The sequence below is a fragment of the Chaetodon trifascialis genome, chromosome 7 (genome assembly GCF_039877785.1).
Source record: "Chaetodon trifascialis isolate fChaTrf1 chromosome 7, fChaTrf1.hap1, whole genome shotgun sequence".
NCBI classification, from domain to species: Eukaryota; Metazoa; Chordata; class Actinopteri; order Chaetodontiformes; family Chaetodontidae; genus Chaetodon; species Chaetodon trifascialis.
This window is the reverse complement of record NC_092062.1, coordinates 13,233,630-13,251,371: the sequence shown is the minus strand read 5'-3', so window position 1 is coordinate 13,251,371 and position 17,742 is coordinate 13,233,630. Positions and strand designations below refer to the sequence as shown.

At 42.8% G+C, this 17,742-nt stretch overlaps 1 protein-coding gene across 1 annotated transcript in view; it reads left to right on the top strand.

The window, feature by feature from the left end:
* The first annotated feature begins 2,876 nt into the window (after nucleotides 1-2,876).
* LOC139334036 (A disintegrin and metalloproteinase with thrombospondin motifs 16) overlaps nucleotides 2,877-17,742 on the top strand; it is a 50,120-nt gene continuing 35,254 nt past the window's right edge. The window contains exons 1-4 of the mRNA XM_070966775.1: nucleotides 2,877-2,966; nucleotides 3,112-3,193; nucleotides 5,989-6,341; nucleotides 17,174-17,639. Coding sequence (XP_070822876.1) covers nucleotides 2,877-2,966; nucleotides 3,112-3,193; nucleotides 5,989-6,341; nucleotides 17,174-17,639 — 991 coding nt within the window. The remainder of the gene's footprint in view (nucleotides 2,967-3,111; nucleotides 3,194-5,988; nucleotides 6,342-17,173; nucleotides 17,640-17,742) is intronic.

Below are 17,742 nucleotides of genomic sequence, written 5' to 3'. Positions count from 1 at the left end.
TACTACAGCAGCCAGAAACTTGCACAAAGTTTTAAAATATTGCAGATGTCTGTGAAAAAAGCTAGTTGTTTTTTATGAATTTATTTCAGTGGATCTATCTCCTCTTGTACTGAACAGTAAACCAGCCTGAATGTTTGCAGCTTGTCTCATGTAAACTGATGCACTGTGGGCCACTGTGTGAGACTACATGCCTCAGAGTGTGTGGAAATACATGAGAAGGAATGAGCTCCCTTTATGTGCCAGCTCTTTGTCTTTGTGCATCCCCAGATGATATTGAAGACAGGCAGTCAGACAAACAGGAGGGCTAAAAGAGAGACAGGCAGGCGGACAAACAAGCAGTCAGACAGGCAGGCAGACTGAGAGGCATACAGGAGCTCAGAGGTTCAAAGGTCAATTCCCTCACAGCAGCCGGCTCAGTTCAGACTACAGGGAGTTTCTTTATGCACAACTTCTTCAAACAATACAGCGTCCTCTCTTTATTTCTCAATGTGCTGTACCTGCACACCCCCCCACAATGAAGCACGCTGCTGTCTGACTATTTCATAGTCTGACAACACAATACTGTCACACTGCTCCAAAGTTCAAAGCACGGGAAACTTTCCAATCAGCTGTGTGCATTTGCATTTGCTAAACAAATACAAAGATTTGAGTCACACAGAAATGTGCAAGCAGCGTGTTTTCATTCACATGATAACAGCCACGCTGGTGAAGAGTGGGTATTGTATTGCGATGTGTGAACACATGTGTGCGAGTAAGGGGTGTGTGTGTGTGTATTAATGTAGGAGGAGGAGGGGCAATATAACTTCAGCAGCAGCTGACACTGTAAAGATCTCCTGAGCTTCCAAACATATGGTAGGAATTGTCATCATGATGGCATTGTATCATTGATTAAATCCAGAATTGGCAACCTCAGACAGAAATCTGGAAGTAAGTTTTGTATATGTATCAGTTTTATAGGCTTAGAGCAGGATGACAATGTTCTTACATTTACTTCTGCCCATTTCTTATCTGTGAAGAGTTAGGGAAAAGTTGGTCACTTGGAGTCGATACTGCAGTATTGTCTCATTTATTCCCTTCCTGTCTTTCCAAACAAATAAATCTTTCCTGTGTGTGACAGTATCGCTAATCTAACATGACACAGGCCATTTGGAAGATGCATCAAACACATCGCACAAACCCTCAGGACAGAGTGTCATGGAGTGCTGACGTCCTGTTCCGCTTATGGGTGCAGCCTCTGTTCCTCAAGCATCCATTGCTCAGTGTAATCTATCACAGTGGTCCTCCCTCATCACTCTCTCCAAAATGCTGCAACATGATACTGGGCGTTTCTTTCCATATCTCAAGCTAAGTGGCTATCTGTTACTGTGCTAGACACCTGAACACTGAACATACAGAGTGTGAGCTTTTTGTTCAACCTTCAATCAGTATGGATGTCAGCGCTCCTGTAAATATGTTGCTGTTGAATGTCAACAAAATAACAGTTAATTTGTTGGTGGTGAGATGGTTGAATTTGGTTAAATGTGTCTCCTGCATGTTTCTGTTCACGTATAAAAAATGCATTGCAGACTGACACTGGTGGAGTCTGGAGCCTACAAAAAAGGATCATAGACTTCATAGACCAGCTTGCCCACAATCACCTCTGATTCCTTTCGCTCTGATATTCTGACTTGGTGCCAAAAAGATCCCACCATAAACCGTCACACTTATTTCTCCTGCAGCACAGCAGAAAGCTCATCTGGTTTTCTTTTGGGGAGGATGAAATGCTCCAGAATATGAAACAAGCGCTCCCGATCCTTTGGCTCCCACACTCCTATGCACTTCCATGAATGATTGTGGGGAGTTTAGAAATGTTGGCACGCTGCCTATCAGTGCAGCTGCAGAATACAGGAGAGATGGGAGAATGACGAGCGGATTAAACGGGGTCAAAGGTTAAATTTCAGACCGTAATCCATCACAAATTACTGATTACCTGCTTCAGGGTGTAATCTCCAGATGACATTTGGGGCTACAAAATCCCCACTGCCAGATTCAAATAAACATTTTCCTTTCCGTACTTTATGCTTTGAAATACCTCATCATTTAAAAAAGATCTGATGTGGAACAATCATAACAAACAGTTGTTATCACAGTCTCCATACAGTACATGTGAGGAGGAAATGTAATTACCCTGCAAGCAAGCAGAAAACTCTGCTTCTGTATTCACACTCTGACTGTTCCTCTCACATGCAGCCTCCTGCAACCTGAGAGATGGTTACAATCCCCATCTCTCAGCACAGGTGTCACATGTGATTGGCTACAGGCTGCACTTACCGCCCCCCTCTCACCCACAACCCCCTCCACAAAACACACACGCTTCTCAGCAGCCTTATGTTCAGTGCTCCCCCGGCAGGCTCCCCGGGGGAAACCGATTCAGAGTCAGTGCGACTTTCATAGAAGTCTGCCACTGCCAAGACGAGACGCAGCCTATTTAAGACAACCACATGATTTCACTGGGAGTCAAAATGGTCCGCGGGGGTCAGCGGGTAGAGAGAGAGAGAGAGTGAGCGTGTGTGCGAGAGAGAGAGGGGGGGAGAGAGAGAGAGACGCTGGATACTGGTCGGATTGTCTGAGAGGAAAAAAAGGAAAATGACTTGCCGAGAGAGAGAGCTTGAGTTCAGGCGATTTGCCGCGTCCACATACTGCGCTTGGAAATGAATGGAAACCAAAGTGGCACAAGTGAAGAAGCCTGCATGTGAAACTCGTTGATGCTTCTCTCTCCACAAGTCCTGCAAAACTCCGGCTGCTGCTGTTGGACTGCTTCATTGGAGCTCTTGGCCCTGCTGGCAAGGGGCCGTGTGATTCAGGCTTCAGCTTGTGCGTGAAGGTGACCCGCAGAGATGGCTTTCTTGCGGATTTGTGCAGAGTGGAGCAACAGGACGCGGTCGTCGCTCCTTTTCCATCTCTTCTGCTTTTTCACACTGAGCGAAGTAAGTCACTTGTATTATCTCCTGCACGCACATGCATGCAGAGCTCATGAAGTTGTCAACACTTCATATGAGCGCTCGCCTTATTTTCCATGATGTTTTTTTGCAGGATAATGCCCAAGTCATATTTACACTCCCTTCCTTACAGAGCGTCCTTTTGAGTAATGGTGCTGAAACTCGTCGAGAAGCATCGGAGCTGCTCCGATATCTTAATTTACCTCAACACACAGGTATGTTAAGAGTTGAATACAAGGTCTTGCGGATTTCATCAGTGTTTATGCGACTCTGCGTGTGCGTGTATGTGTGCTTCATTTTATGATCCGCCGCTCTATGTTTTGATTTTTCGGTGAAGTAAGATGAGAAGTCCACTGTATCCCTCAAATTGCATCAAACAGTGCTCACCTGCGCTGTGTAACGCCTCTCTTCACCGCTGGGGGGCGACCTGCACCCTGATACAGAACCATCTGTGTGAGCTGCAGCAGGGGATCTAAATATGAATCTTTCCTTTTGCAATAGCTAATTTCACAAGTTCTTCTGAAGGAATTACTGATTTATGGAGCACTTGAACAATAAGCAGCTTATAGAAAAGTATCAATATGTGACATTAATATAATTACTGACTCGCACAATGTTAAAACCGCTCCCTCATATGAGTGCACTCAGGTTATTAACTGGGGAGTCACCAAAGCCTCAAATGAGGATGCACTGCTTCTTACTAAAGCTTCTTTGTCAGTAGAGTAATTAGTGCAAGGAGTAAGTGCGAGACTTTCATCTGTTCTTTGTTTTGTGGATCTAACCCCATGTGGTGTGCTGAGTCAGCAACTGCTTTGACTTTGTATTCTCCTTCTGATCCTTTGATTTTTTGTATTTTTGTATTTATTGTATTTTTTTTTTTTTTTTTAGTTACCACGAAAAGGAGACAAATAAACAAACATCAAAACATCTTTTTCTGGCCACATGTGGAGATGATCTGAAACAGAAGTGAGGGGAAGCCCTCGCTCCTGTTTCAGATCATCTCACAGGCAGTGCTTTAACAACTGTTGCTCAGTGTTAATGTGTTTAACATCCATACAGCTATGTTAGAGTGGGTGAGGAAAGGGTTCGCATGTTCAATCTTTTGTTAAGTTTAAGACAAGGCGCCCACTGGTTATCAGTACTAATGGCACTCAGGAGCCACTAAACCAACAAACTGCCCACTGCAGGATCTTGTCTCAGTCCATCAGACAAGATATGCATGTGTGTGTGTGTGTGTGTGTGTGTGTGTGTGTCTGTGTGTGTGTGTGTGTGTGTGTGTGTGTGTGTGTGTGTGTGTGTGTGTGTGTGTGTGTGTGTGTGTGTGTGTGTGTGTCTGTTCCTGCAAACTCTTTGTTTGTATACTGTCAGACATGGGTCACTGCAGCTGGGTTTTGAGTTAAGGCGGAACAAACACAGTTGACTGGGTGTAACTGTGTGCGTTGGGGGTAGCTGGACAAAATGACAAAGAGAGAGAGGACCATTTTCTGGTTCTGCCTAAGTGTCTGCACAGAAAATGCTTGAGACTTGAAGCATGTGTTTGCTCTTCGCAGTCCTGTAACTGTGCAGGTAGATCTCAGTTATAACACTTCAAGCATCAGAGATTTACTTCCTGCTGTGACCACCCAATCTAACACATACACAGTCACTGTAATGCAAGGTGCTTTAAATAAATGCATCCACTAATAAGTATATGTCATAATGTGGGTTGTGGCTATTAGTCAGCCTCAAGATGCACCAAATAGCCAAGTTCAAACCTCAGGTATTCACGCTGCCAGTGATGACACACTGTCTGTCACCCTGCATGTTTCTCCCACTGCCAAAACATGTCTGTCTCTGTGCTATATTTACTCATTATTCAAGCTTGCTAAAGCAGGTCATACTGTATAGTAACTGAGCCTGGCGCTTGTTGACTGTAAGTCCCAAGGTTGCTGTTATTTCTGTGCACTATGAGCTGATAAAGTGACCACATATCAGTTTGTCTTTTCAAGACTGACCACCTTTGCAATCGGCCGTTACAACATTACCACTAAATCAACAATGACGCTGTTTTATTTGTTTGCTTGGTGGTTTCTCATAAATCCAAAATGTTTCAAATGCATAATGTTTCAAGGCTTAGGGTACCAGGCTCCATATATAACAAAAGTTGAGTGTAATATTTCTCCCAGCAACAAGAAATAATTCACACGTTTAACACATTTTTTGTGCATACAAGAGACGTGATCTCCGAAGCTCTGCAATGTATCCCAAGCGTTAAAGACAGTGACATGCTCCACAGACAGGATGCCCTCCTCTCTTAGGTCAGCCCACTCTTACGCAGAGGATGGACAGGATCGGCTTCTACTGCCATGGTTTCCTCTGGAAAACCAATTACGGTGCAGCTCAAGGAGTTAACCACTCTTTTGATTTGACCTTTGGAGCAAAGCCTGTTAGTTTCTGTGGCCACAGCGCCATTAGACACTCAGCTGATCTAAGAGGCCAGGCCAATGACCTGCCACCATCTCCCTTTATGACCTGCAGTTATCCAGCTTGAGCCATAGTAAAAACTGTAGTAAAAGACTGGGTCAAACATGATTCACTCTCCACTGAAGGGCCTGTGTTGGAATTGTCTAAAACCCTTCCTTTTCTTGTAACTCGTTCTTGACCCAGCCAGCAAAACTATATGAGGCAGGTCAAGGAAAATTTACAAAGGAAGGGAAAAGGTTGTTTTTAATTCAGCCTGTGATGCAACCAAGGTGGCAGCTGACACAGCATGCAGTATATCACAGTAAATGGTGTTGACAGATCAAATTAGTAAGGAATGACCACATGGACAATGTGTTTGATATTTGCCAAGCTGCATCTAGGAAATATAGTCCATGACATCTCGCATCATAGCTGTCTCTCAGCAATGCCTCTCTCGCATTTAAATTCACTGTTTCCCTTCACACACATTTGCAATCACCCAATAATCCCCTCATTTGCTATTTTTCCCCCTTTCTTCCCTCCCTATATTCCTTTATCTCCCCTCCAGAATATGAGATTGTATCTCCCTATGAGGTCAATCACCAAGGTGTTTACGTCTCTCATGAAGTTGCCCACCACCATCACAGACGGCGACGCAGATCCCTGAGCCCAGATGCAGGCTCGTCAAACAGTGGAAGCGAAACCGTCCACTTCCGGCTGAGCGGCTTGGGGCAGGACTTCCACATGGAGCTGAAGGACGCCTCGGAGAGCCTGATTGCACCTGGCTTCACCATCCAGGTCCTGGGAAAGAATGGCACCAAGAGCCTGAGGGCCTACCACCAGGACGACCTCTGCTTTTACCAGGGGTCGCTGAGGTCAAGGGTCAACTCCTCGGTGGCACTATCCACATGCATGGGGATGGTGAGTCTGGACATGCACAGAGTCGGGTTGCGGGAGGGTTTGGATGAGACAGAGGGAGTAGACAGTTGGATATGGGCTGGTGTGTGTCTGCATCACTGAAAAGGCTCCAGGGTGAGTTAATTTTTATTTCACTTGAATTTTGGCAGCATTTGGAGTGATCTACCAAGTGAGTACTGTAATTGCATTCCCTGACCTAGAAGAAATAGTGAGCCTGGGAGCCAAATTTAAGAAATGTGCTTCATCCCGTGACCCCTGATATAAACACAGCATTAGTGTTCTTGTCATGCTGAGTCTGAGAGAGAGAAAGCTCCATGATCCATTTTGGATTTCAGCTCAAAGTTTAGCAAACACTGAATTAACACAAAGAGTAAGCATGCTAGAAGTAAATGACTGAAGCATAAATGCTTAACATGTGCTGTAATTTTGTGATAGAAGGTATTAGACACCAGATGCTGACCAGACACTGAGCTAAAGGAAAGAGTGAGAGGGGAACAAAGAATCAAAGGAGGAGAAAAATCAGATTACAGCCAGCCAGTAAATCTAGATAAAACCACAATTTTTTCTTTGTCCCTTTCTTTGACACAGTCTGATGACTGTGTAAAGCACTCCTTTCAGTATGCTACTGTGAAGCTTCCTTTCACACAGCAATTGAGCCAGTGCATTGTCTGGTCTGGTCAGAGCATTGACTTGTACTTGACTTCCACTGACTTAAAAACCCATTGGCTAAGTTGAAAAATCATGCACAGAAGTTTCTTCCCCCAGTGTGTCATACATTAGTTCTAGCTCGTTCCCTGCATATTGCACTTGCCTAAATCAGCTAATGAATCACTAATAAATGTGAAAGTCAAGTCGCGTTTGGCCAATTAGCCAGGGAAATCCCAGAAACACATGCATGCCAAGATGATGCTTGTTGGTATTTCATCTTCTTATTTAGTGTACTGTTTGACCAGTACAATTCATGGATATAAATTTTTATTTAATATGTCATAATCTTGACCAACATCTTTCGGTTCTCTGCTCATGAGCAATAAAATTTGCAGATCTAACACACCTGGCACCATAAGGAGGGAAGTGACAGTGCGTAAATTGCAAAGTACAGTATATAGAAAATTTAAGTGAACTGAATTGTCTTACAAGAAAGGGTGGGGTGCAACTGGGTAGCAAGCTAACGTGTACGTAATGTTCATATTAGCATGATATACAACATACTGGAAACTACACAACAACAACTGAATCCAAAACTGAGCAGATTTATAGTTGTTGAAACATCAGTTAATAACAGAAGTTCATGGTGTTTCAGTGTTAGCTTGGGTTGAAGTGTGTGAATGTGCTGACGTTTGGGGGTAATTTTAGTTTTGTTTCGACCTCTTTTCAAATTATACATCCCCATTGTCCCAGATAAAAGCCATTATACTAAGATGTAGGCTAATATTTCTAAATGCACTAATTGTACTTAGTGCCCCCGGAGTTGTTTGTATTCTGTGGAGAACGTTGGCTGAATTTCAGTTTTTGCCTTGGTGGTCCTCCTCTTCTGCCTGATTATAAAGGAAACATTACTGTATGAATGACATTAAGTAAGCCTAACTGAAGCAGCTCCACCCCAGTAAGACCCCAAGTGTTAAACTAGCCCTCTTAGGAGTCTGGACTGGAGAACAAAGGGCTTTATGAATACACACTAATCCTCTCAGACTTGAACTCACATACACACATATTCATTTAGAACTCAACAATCACTCGAGACAGAGTACAGCAACTGGGCAATAGACAGAGAAACTCCTGTAACGTTACTCATGTCCACTTAAATGTGAGTGCATTCTTGCAGTTCATAGCTTTAGAGCATTCAGGCTTGTGGTCATATAAGCTTTGCAGGGGAAGGACACAATTTAGTCATTCAAATTTGCTGTCTTTTCACAGTTTTAACCAAACAAATTCCTTAAAAACCACAATGACCACATTTCACTTCAGAATGGTTTTTCAGTGTTTTTAATCATAATAAATTTCAGGCAAGTCTTTGCTGGTTTTCTGTTTATATTTTCATTGTGGAAGACCACTGCTGTGTCTGAGAATTGCCCTCTTAAACTACAGACAGAGAATGGCACATCTCCAGGGATGCTTCTTCTTCTTCTTCTTTTTCTGTGTGTGTGTGTGTGTGTGTGTGTGTGTGTGTGTGTGTGTGTGTGTGTGTGTGTGTGTGTGTGTGTGTGTGCATGTCTGCATTTCAGACCAGATCCCAATAAAAGATTCAGCCAAAAGGTCCAGGGTTGCAGAGACTCAGTTCTCACGACTGAGGCCGGCTAGGATGCACTGGGTCAGTGCATCAATGAGAAAGTGACTTTTTCTGATGTGAATTAGGGAACTGTTATATCAGCAGACAAAGGTATTTAGACTTCTGGGGAAAGCTAAAGATAGTCAGCATTTTTCAAGGCATGCCAAAATGTCTCTTATCACGCACTGAACTTCATATCTTCACCAATATACATATTTTCAGGATGTGACCTAAATTCTGAATAGAAGCTGTGCTGTGGATGGATTTGTGTGTGTGGCATGCACTCATATGCCATGTTTTGTGTGGCCCATATGGTAACAAATGTCACTTGGCCACGTGAGAGCTCATAGGAGACCTTGCACTTTGGTCAGGTACCTATTTGGCAGGACACAGGTAAATATTGACTAGAGTAACCCTGATCAATAGCTGAATCAGTGAGAGCACCTGGCCTCCAACTGCAGCATGAGGCCTCTCCTTGGCAGTGTTCAAATATGGGAGAGAGAGGAAGTCGGAGTAATGATGATAGAATGCGTCATCAGGAAAATCTTGGTTTTATTTCATGAAAAGTTGTTTTTTTTTTCTGTGATACAGATTTTCTTGTTGAGTCTCTTCCTTGTCACCATTGTTGGCGTATATTAGGTTTTTTCACTGGTTGCTGAAAACATTGTATGAATCTCAAACTTAAAAATGTTTTTCATTTGTATTTTTTGACATAAAGATATAAAGGTCTTTAGCCAACCTCGTTGTAAAGGGTTTAGTATCATTCACCTGCTTTAATAGTGACTTACACTGTCTGTATGTTAGTGTTTTTCCAGGATGACTGATGGATGCAAGAGAAAACATAGAACAAAGATCAGAGTGAAAGAGAGACCGAGATGTAGAAATGCAGGTTAAAGGCATCATTGTTCCCTCCCTGGCATTTTAAAGCGCTGAAACCCCCTTGTAAGGAGTGTTACATTGTAAAGATTATGTATAAGTTGCCTTTTCATCTCCCCTCCTCTGGCAGCCCATATAATGGTTAGCCCCGCTTTGATGACAGTAGGGAGTTCAGCCATAAAAATCTCATACTTACAAGCAAGGAATTGGTGGAATCGAAGAAGCGGGCCAATCCCACTCACTCTGTTCACTTGCCAAAGTTTGAGGCACAGTGACACAGATGTGGAAGAGGAGATCATAAAGCAGGTCCTCCTCTGTGTCGACTTTATGCTGCAGCGTAATCCTCTTTAGTCTGGCTTTTATGGGGGTGAAGGAGTTGAGGGGTGACTTGAATGCCATGGAGGTATTGCACTCTGACACCATGAATCATTTTTTTCCCCTACATATGAAATCTTGTGTGAGTTTTAGCCACGCTAGCAGTGGCTCTGGAAAACCTTTATTCAATCAGTGGAAAACCAGTTGAGAGCAAAGTTCTTATTCACAAACACATATGAAAACTACAAAGTCAAAAGAAGTTCTTTAAGTTATACAATAAAAAGTTTAAAAGGTTTAACATCAGCATCGTGCTCTGGGAAGCCATGTCGGTCTGTCGGTCCACTGCTTTGGTCCAGACTGAAATATCTCACCATCTATTGGATCGACTGGCCCAAAGGTCAAACTTTCAGTCTGTCCAGTTGTGTCCATGCCTTGATGTGACTAAATAGTATTTAGTATGAACGTAGTATTTAGTAAATACTACGTTCATGCTACATTCGTGAATGCTAAACTAAGGTGGTGAACATGGTAAACGTTATACCTCCTCAACTTCACCATGTTATTGCCTTTGTGACCATGTTAGCATGCTGACATCAGCATTTAGCTCAAAACACAGCTGTGCTTAGTTCAGCCTTGCAGAGCCTCTAGCATGGCTGTAGACTCTCAGTCTTGTTAACTTGGAGAGAAGTCTGTCGTGCTTCCACAAACTGGAAGCAGTGTCTGCTTGCTTCAAACAGAACTCTCTGTACACATATTCATGGTGCAGGTTGGTGGTAACATAGAACAGAATTCAAAACAACTGGGTCCTATAAAGCTTAAATACCTTCCCCAAAGGCATTACAATGCCAGTCATTGTCAGACTGTTTTATGTTTTTGCGGTTAAAGTCTTTTAAAGTTGCCTCTCTAAATATTACATAACTATCAATCTCTCTCTAAACTATTGGACATTAATAGAGCACACTCACAGCTCTGTTTCTGCCTCTCCATTATCCCTGAACTTCACAACATCCGTATCTGTATGTTTAATCTAATTTTACTCAGACTTCTAATGCACACCTTTCTTTTGTACCAAAGGGAAATGTTAAATGTCCTCCCACTACAAATCACTTGGAGGTCATGTGTTTTCCTCTTGTAAAAGGACGGGCGTGTTTCTTGCCTCAGGCCTTGTAGTAGTAGTAGTAATAATAGAATGCTGCACACTCGTCCCACCTCTGGGATTTCCAAGAATATATGAGGGATGATCTATTGATGTGCTGAAGCTTTGAAAAGCAGACAGTGTGGTCTTGGCAGGTTGCTATAATCAATTTTCAAAACACAGTAAGATCAATCAAATGATCTTAAAGGATTATCAGCAGTTTTATCATTTGCTAACATCACTCATGGTTTTCTCAGTCATGCAAAGTAGATTAGGTACTGAGTCATGTGCACTGGAAGTCAGTTTGGAACTTTTGTTGTTTCCAACTTGATAGACCTCCAGTTGGTGTAACGTGTTGTGGAGAGCCAGCCAACAGATGACTAAGGTGCAGCTTGGAGTGAAAGAGCTAATTGATTCAGAAATGGTGTGGAGTGCTGAAGTGCAATGTCAGAGTATCGTTCCCAGTTTTTCAATAAGCCCTGTCAACGTTGAGCCAAAGTCTGAATCCCTGCCTTCAGCTGCTAGAAATGGAGCCATCATGGAACCAGTTTGCATGACCCAAACACAGCAGGAGAGTTATTAAGAATTATTAATGCACTTCAGTCTGTCAAAAGAAATGTTTGGAAATGTTAAGCTTCGAGTTGCAGTGCTATTGAAGAATAGATTTGTGATGGCAACCTCTCCACTTGTTTTTTCACTTATATTCTTGTCTTGCTGTTTTTTGTTTTTACATAAAGCAAAGGGTGGTTAATAATTAAATAGGATCATTACTCTTAGCTACGGTATTAAAGTCTCTAAGCTCTCAGACATACTGTCTTTCTCATATGCTTGGACTGACATAAAAACGAAGCTTGGACCAAAAAGCTAAGTAATAAATTTGAACTCTAAGTAACTACAGCAGCAAGTTTTTGCTCTCTTTTGGTCTCCTTTCAGGAGAGCAACTTAAAGACAGGTAGACATAAGGAAGGGGGGAACCATATACTGCACACAGTCAGGTGCACCTTGTAATACACCGAACACTTCCCCCCTCAGTTCCGTTTTTCTACCATTTTTCCCGCCCCCCCCTTCCTGTCACTGCTTGTCTGGATGCGTCTGACTCCAGAGAGTCCAGCTGTTTGCGCCCTCCCAAGTAGTGTTTCAGCATTTTATGACTGCTATTTGCACCTCGTAGAGCGCAGTGTGTAATCTGATGACTTTGGCTATTTAGGAGAGGCACTAGCTGACCTAATCTCCTAACATAGTGGCTTGCATGCACACATACTCAGAAGAAGTTGTTGTTTCATAGAAGGCCGAGCTTAAGCCTAAAGACTGTGCAGAGTTCGCAGACTGAAGACATCATGAAAAGATTATCTGTGGGGTATCTTGGCTGTTATGCTTAGGAAGACAAAGAGGATGCATGTTGCTTTGTTTAACACAGAAACATTTTGAAGTCATTTTAGATACAGTATGCTGCTATCACATATGGTTTGCTGTACAAATTCCAGTCTGCCTCTGCCTACAAATAAAAGTTTATTCTGTGCACTATATACACACACACACACACACACACACACATATATATATATATATAAATTTGCATCCTTTAGAAGAACCCAGAACCTACCAGCACAAGTTAAATAATGCAACACTCAACATCTGGACTGAATATCTTAAGCAAGGGACAAAAAACACAAAGACAGTATTCATTAAACAATAAGGGGCATTAATCTATCTCGAGGAGAAACAGTCCAACAAGACAGTGTGACAGCAGACGATCAAACAAGAGGATGCCTGGAGAGAAACTTGTGCTTCCTGCAACGATGTAGCCTCAAAAACAAGTCACACACTCATCTATAACTCTGCTTTCAGGCCTCACAAAAAGGTAGAGAAATCACGAGGTCATGAAAACCCTTAATCTGACTTCAAGTTTAATAAGGAACCAAAATTTGGGAAGATACAGATTAGAAGTTGTATATACATAGACAGAAATACTGTATAACCTAGCAGGGTAAATGGAATTAATGATCAACTTAGATCCCACTCCATACAGTACGTCACTATGTACAGTATGTGGAAAGACTTGACAGTGTGTGGTGGTCTCCATAAATCCCTTATTTTGCTGAGGGACCCTGAAAATGGAACCTCATCTAGACCAGTGAAGATCTCTAGAACCTTATTTTGGAATAACTGTGTAACATGCCACACAATACATGTTGACACACAGCATAATAGAGCCAGTAAATCTAGTTTGCACCAAAAACGATGACAGCGAAAAAAACCCTGACACCTCAGCACCAGCATTGAAAAGACAGACCAGACCAGATATACAAAATTGGAGAGAGCAACATATGCATGCAGTGCTGACAGTGGAGAGACACAAGATATTGTCACTGTCACCCTGAAATGCGCTCAGAGCTAATGTGGCAGTCATGCTCATTGACATGCCTCAGGTTTGCTGTATACATGCATACTGCTCTGAATAGTGCAGTACTGTATGCAGATACAAACAACAGTGAAAGCAAAGCCATGATTGAAAAATTCCTTACTGCAAGAGTTAAATGGAGTTGGCAGCATAATAAGCTCACTTTAAGTAATGCAGCGCAGTGCATATCTTCACAGTAAATACACCACTCTCTCCTTAAGACTGAATGTCAGCCGGATGACCCTGTCTGCTCTGCACTGCTCTTTAATATGTATCTGAACACGACAGTTTCTATAACAACCCCTCACTAAACAGTCCAGTCCACAGGCTGCAGGTGTGAGTCCTATGATTGTATCTTTCCATGGTGGATTTCCTCTTCTTCATCCATCCATCTCCTTTTACTGCCATTGGAATGAGCTGACCAAAAATAACCCCTCGTGACAACATAAATAATAAGAATTGCAAAATTCAACTTCAACTCTTTACTGTTTGGCTCAAGACACAAAGCATCAGAAACCTTTTTGTTAACTATCACGTGGTACCCGTTTTCCTCGTAGAGCTGCTTTAGCTCCACATTGATGTGCCCAAATGCTCAACCGCCCCCCCACAAAACCACCCACCCAGACAGAATAAGTACTAAGCATGTGAAATTTTCGAGGTTGACAGCAGCACAGTTTAGGTCAGAGGCCTCACCGTGACTTGGAACCAAATTATGACAATCGCCTGTGATTACACAGCATCGGGGCGGGTGCCATGCAGATGACAGGATCACGCACCGGTTGTCACATGTGATTGTTACCAACGATCCTGGCTGGAGTTTCAGCGAGGATTATTTCTTGACCGTTGGCAGGCAAGCAACAGTACAGGGGAAGGTGGTAATGCATTAGCAAGCCTCTCTCTTCTCTCTCCCTCTTTTTCTCAATAATTGATCCTCCACCCTCTTACCTCTTATTTCTTACAGAAAGCTGGAGGGTGTATAAAGGTCGGTCATTAATAGTCAGTGCAACATGGCAACACAGCCACGCGGCAGTTTGTGAAATAGCCATGAAATGTAATCGATATATTTGTGTGCATGGAAAGGAATTTTCCTTTTTTTCATGACGCAATACTTTCAAACTAATATATTTCATTCTGTAGAGTTAGCGAGAATAAAAATGCAACATCCAGTTACGCTTTCAAAATAAAGCTTCCTGAGAAACATTTCAGGTGAAGGTGACAGTTCAGTTCAGTGTAGGTTTAGTTACCAAAACTACTTGGTTAGCTTTACAAAAAGAGTATGGTCATGGTTCTTTAATATAATCAGTGATGACTATTGGTTTGACACAGGAATCAAACCCTGGTCTCCTGTGTCAAAGTGCTGAGTTCAAACTGTCCATCCCCCCATCCATCTCCCGGTGTGGACTTTCTCACTCTTTATGCAATGTTTGTCCCAAAGTCATGCTGATTGTCACAAAAAAATGGAACATTCGCATCCATGTACACGACTCTCCAGATTAAATTTCATGACTATTCCACAAACTGCCCTGATCCTGGACTTAACATTGTCATGAATGGTGAGGAGAACCGCAGCTGTGCTTTTTGGAGGTTTTAACACAGAGAATAGGAATGACGGTCCTGCTGAGTTGCGCATGTGGCAAAACATGTGCACTGACTTGAGCACTTCATAATGGAGCCTCCATTGTTTTGTTTTGTTTTTTGTTTTTTAAAGGGCCTCAAAGATTGTAATCATCTCAATAAGTAATGGGTCAAAAAGTGTTTCCGGCTGTAAATATGTCTCCAAATATATTTCTGCGTCGCTGCTTGCGGTCATCTTTTGTCTGTCAAACAGCAGTAACTGTATGGTGGGGAATGATCATTATCTGACGCAGAAACACCTGTAAACAACAACTGCTCTCCACTGGCTTGTGGTGAGGACATAAAAGTTAACAATGGGATTTGAGCAAGCCGTCCTCACATGGGATCCTATTTGGCGCTAAACCGCAATGAAATCCTTACACTTCAGGAGTCACACAGATGCATTCATACTTTTTAAATACATCTTTGTTCTCTTTTTGCTGTTACTATATAAAGCTTGAGCATTAAATTTTTTTTATAACATTAAAAAAAAACTAAGCCAGTTTGGCTGCTCTCCACCCAATAATTCCACAAATGCAACATAAATGCATGCTTGCTCTCTTTTTCTGCACGACTTGATGAAAGCTGTAAACTGTACAGTCATTGCGGTCACAGCTCACACATCTGTGCTGGCTTGTATTCTCAGAGTTCATCATTTTCTAATTCGGTGCTTAATACAGTCACTGCATTTTCCAGGGACTCAGTTCCATTGGTTTCCTGATCTGTGGTTGATAGACTGGCAGAGGCAGAAGCCAGGTTAGTAAGTGATGATGAAATGGGGAAAATCAGTAGTGGCGATCATTAGAGCATCATATGAATACTCACTAATGGAGATCTGCTCCTGCAAGAAAACTATTTCCAACAACAGCTACTTGCACTGGAATGCAGGTGGTATGCACAAACCTCTACACATTCGGTAGCACATCTGTCATCTCTGTCTTCCCGGCTTCCACTCGTTTTTTTGTCCCACATACACGCATCCACCTTGTACTGTGCGGGGACTTATCGATACACATTTGCATACACACTCAGCCACGGCCTCAGCACTACCACTGTGTCTGCTTCTGTCAGCCAGCGGGTTGGCTGCAGTGTTGAAGGACCTCACACTCCACTTGCGGTGAAAAAAAAAAAAAAAAAAAAAGTTAGTCAATTAAACGTATTTTAGGGAAACCGCTGTTTCTGCCAAGAACAGTTACAGTCCAAACACTCCGTGCCAGTTGACTGTCAACACAGATGTGGTGCGTGTTTGGAGAGACTGAGACAGACAAAGAGAGAGGCAGAGAGTAAGAGAAAGTAATCTCCAAGTGTCTGAATCGCCTGTGTTGATAGAAGTTTATTGAAAGTGGAATAAGAAAACTCAAAATGCCTATGTCTCTTTGGGAAAGAGACAGAGACAGACTGAGAGAGAGAGAGAATAAGGTCAACTGAAGGAAAGCTTTGCTGAACATTTAGAGATTTATAATGGGCTTTCCCATAATTTATCCTGTAAAATCGAAAGCATAAGGCGCTGGTACTTAAAGTGGGGCACTCCAGAGCAGCAGTTTCAGAGTGTGAGAAATATTCAGAAACATCTACAAATGTATTTTTCAAAAGGATTTGTTACATGTCATATTCATATAATGCCTCAGGAGCTACTTTTGTTTGCATGATCTCTAATACGCGTGACTATTAAAGTAAGGAATGTCTAAACCTCGAGAAGCACGGGCGTGCACACTGTTTACAAGAGAGATGCCACCTCCTTTCATCCTCACACCAGCTCTTTTGTTTGAAACTCCCTCTATCTGAATGAGTCTTATTTAGATTTTGCTGAGATAACGTCTGACCCTGAACAGTGAAACAGATGTTGAACATGAAGAAACACGGCCAGTAATTGAGCCGCACGGAGCTTCAGGAGGGTCAGGTTCGCAGTGACCCAAGAGTCAAATTGTGACTAATTGTTGACAGGGACAGACTGGGAAGCTAAAGGAATAGCTGGAGAAGGTTGTTTTGTTCGTTTGTAATGTAAGCATGCAGCCCTTTAGACATTGCTATATACTCTAAGCTATTTGAGGAAAGGCTGGACAAATATAGGTAACAATTACAGTCAAACATTACAAAATCTTTTACAAAATACATTTTATTTTTGAACCCAAAACTGTTGCACATATGTGTCTTTTGGGGCCCCGTATGGCTTGGCTGAAGCAGTCCTGCTGTAAAGTTAATGGGACTTTCTGTTTTGCCTCTAGTCAGGTTTGATCAGAACACAGGATGCAGACTACTTCCTGAGACCCGTGTCGCGCAGCCTCGCTCACAGAGAGAACTTCACGGCACCCTCCAGCCACCAGCCACACATCCTCTACAAGAGCGAGAGGGACTCCCGGACAGAGCAGAGAGGCCATGATGCTCGGGTGCTGCAGAGGAGATCCACAGATTCAAGTCGCCATAAATCACACAGACATTTTGTCACCAAGAGGTCCACAAACTCACAGACGGAGCCCGCCTACGACACGGTTAATGAAGATCAGCACAGGCGCCAGCCAAAAGAGCCAAGTGACATCTACGATTATCACCCTGGCAACAATAAGAACAACAATCACGGTGACCAGAGGGAGCATCATGACGGCGGCCATCACCGCAACAGCCATCACAATGACAATGACTACAGACGTGGGGAGAGGCAGAGGCAGCACTTCTGCGGGAGACGGAAGAAATGTATGTAAGGGCAATTTCTCCTTTGAATCCACATGTAGCATGCAGCTTTGTTACAAACTGTACTCTGACATTACGCCTCTTCATGCCGACATGCATTTAATGT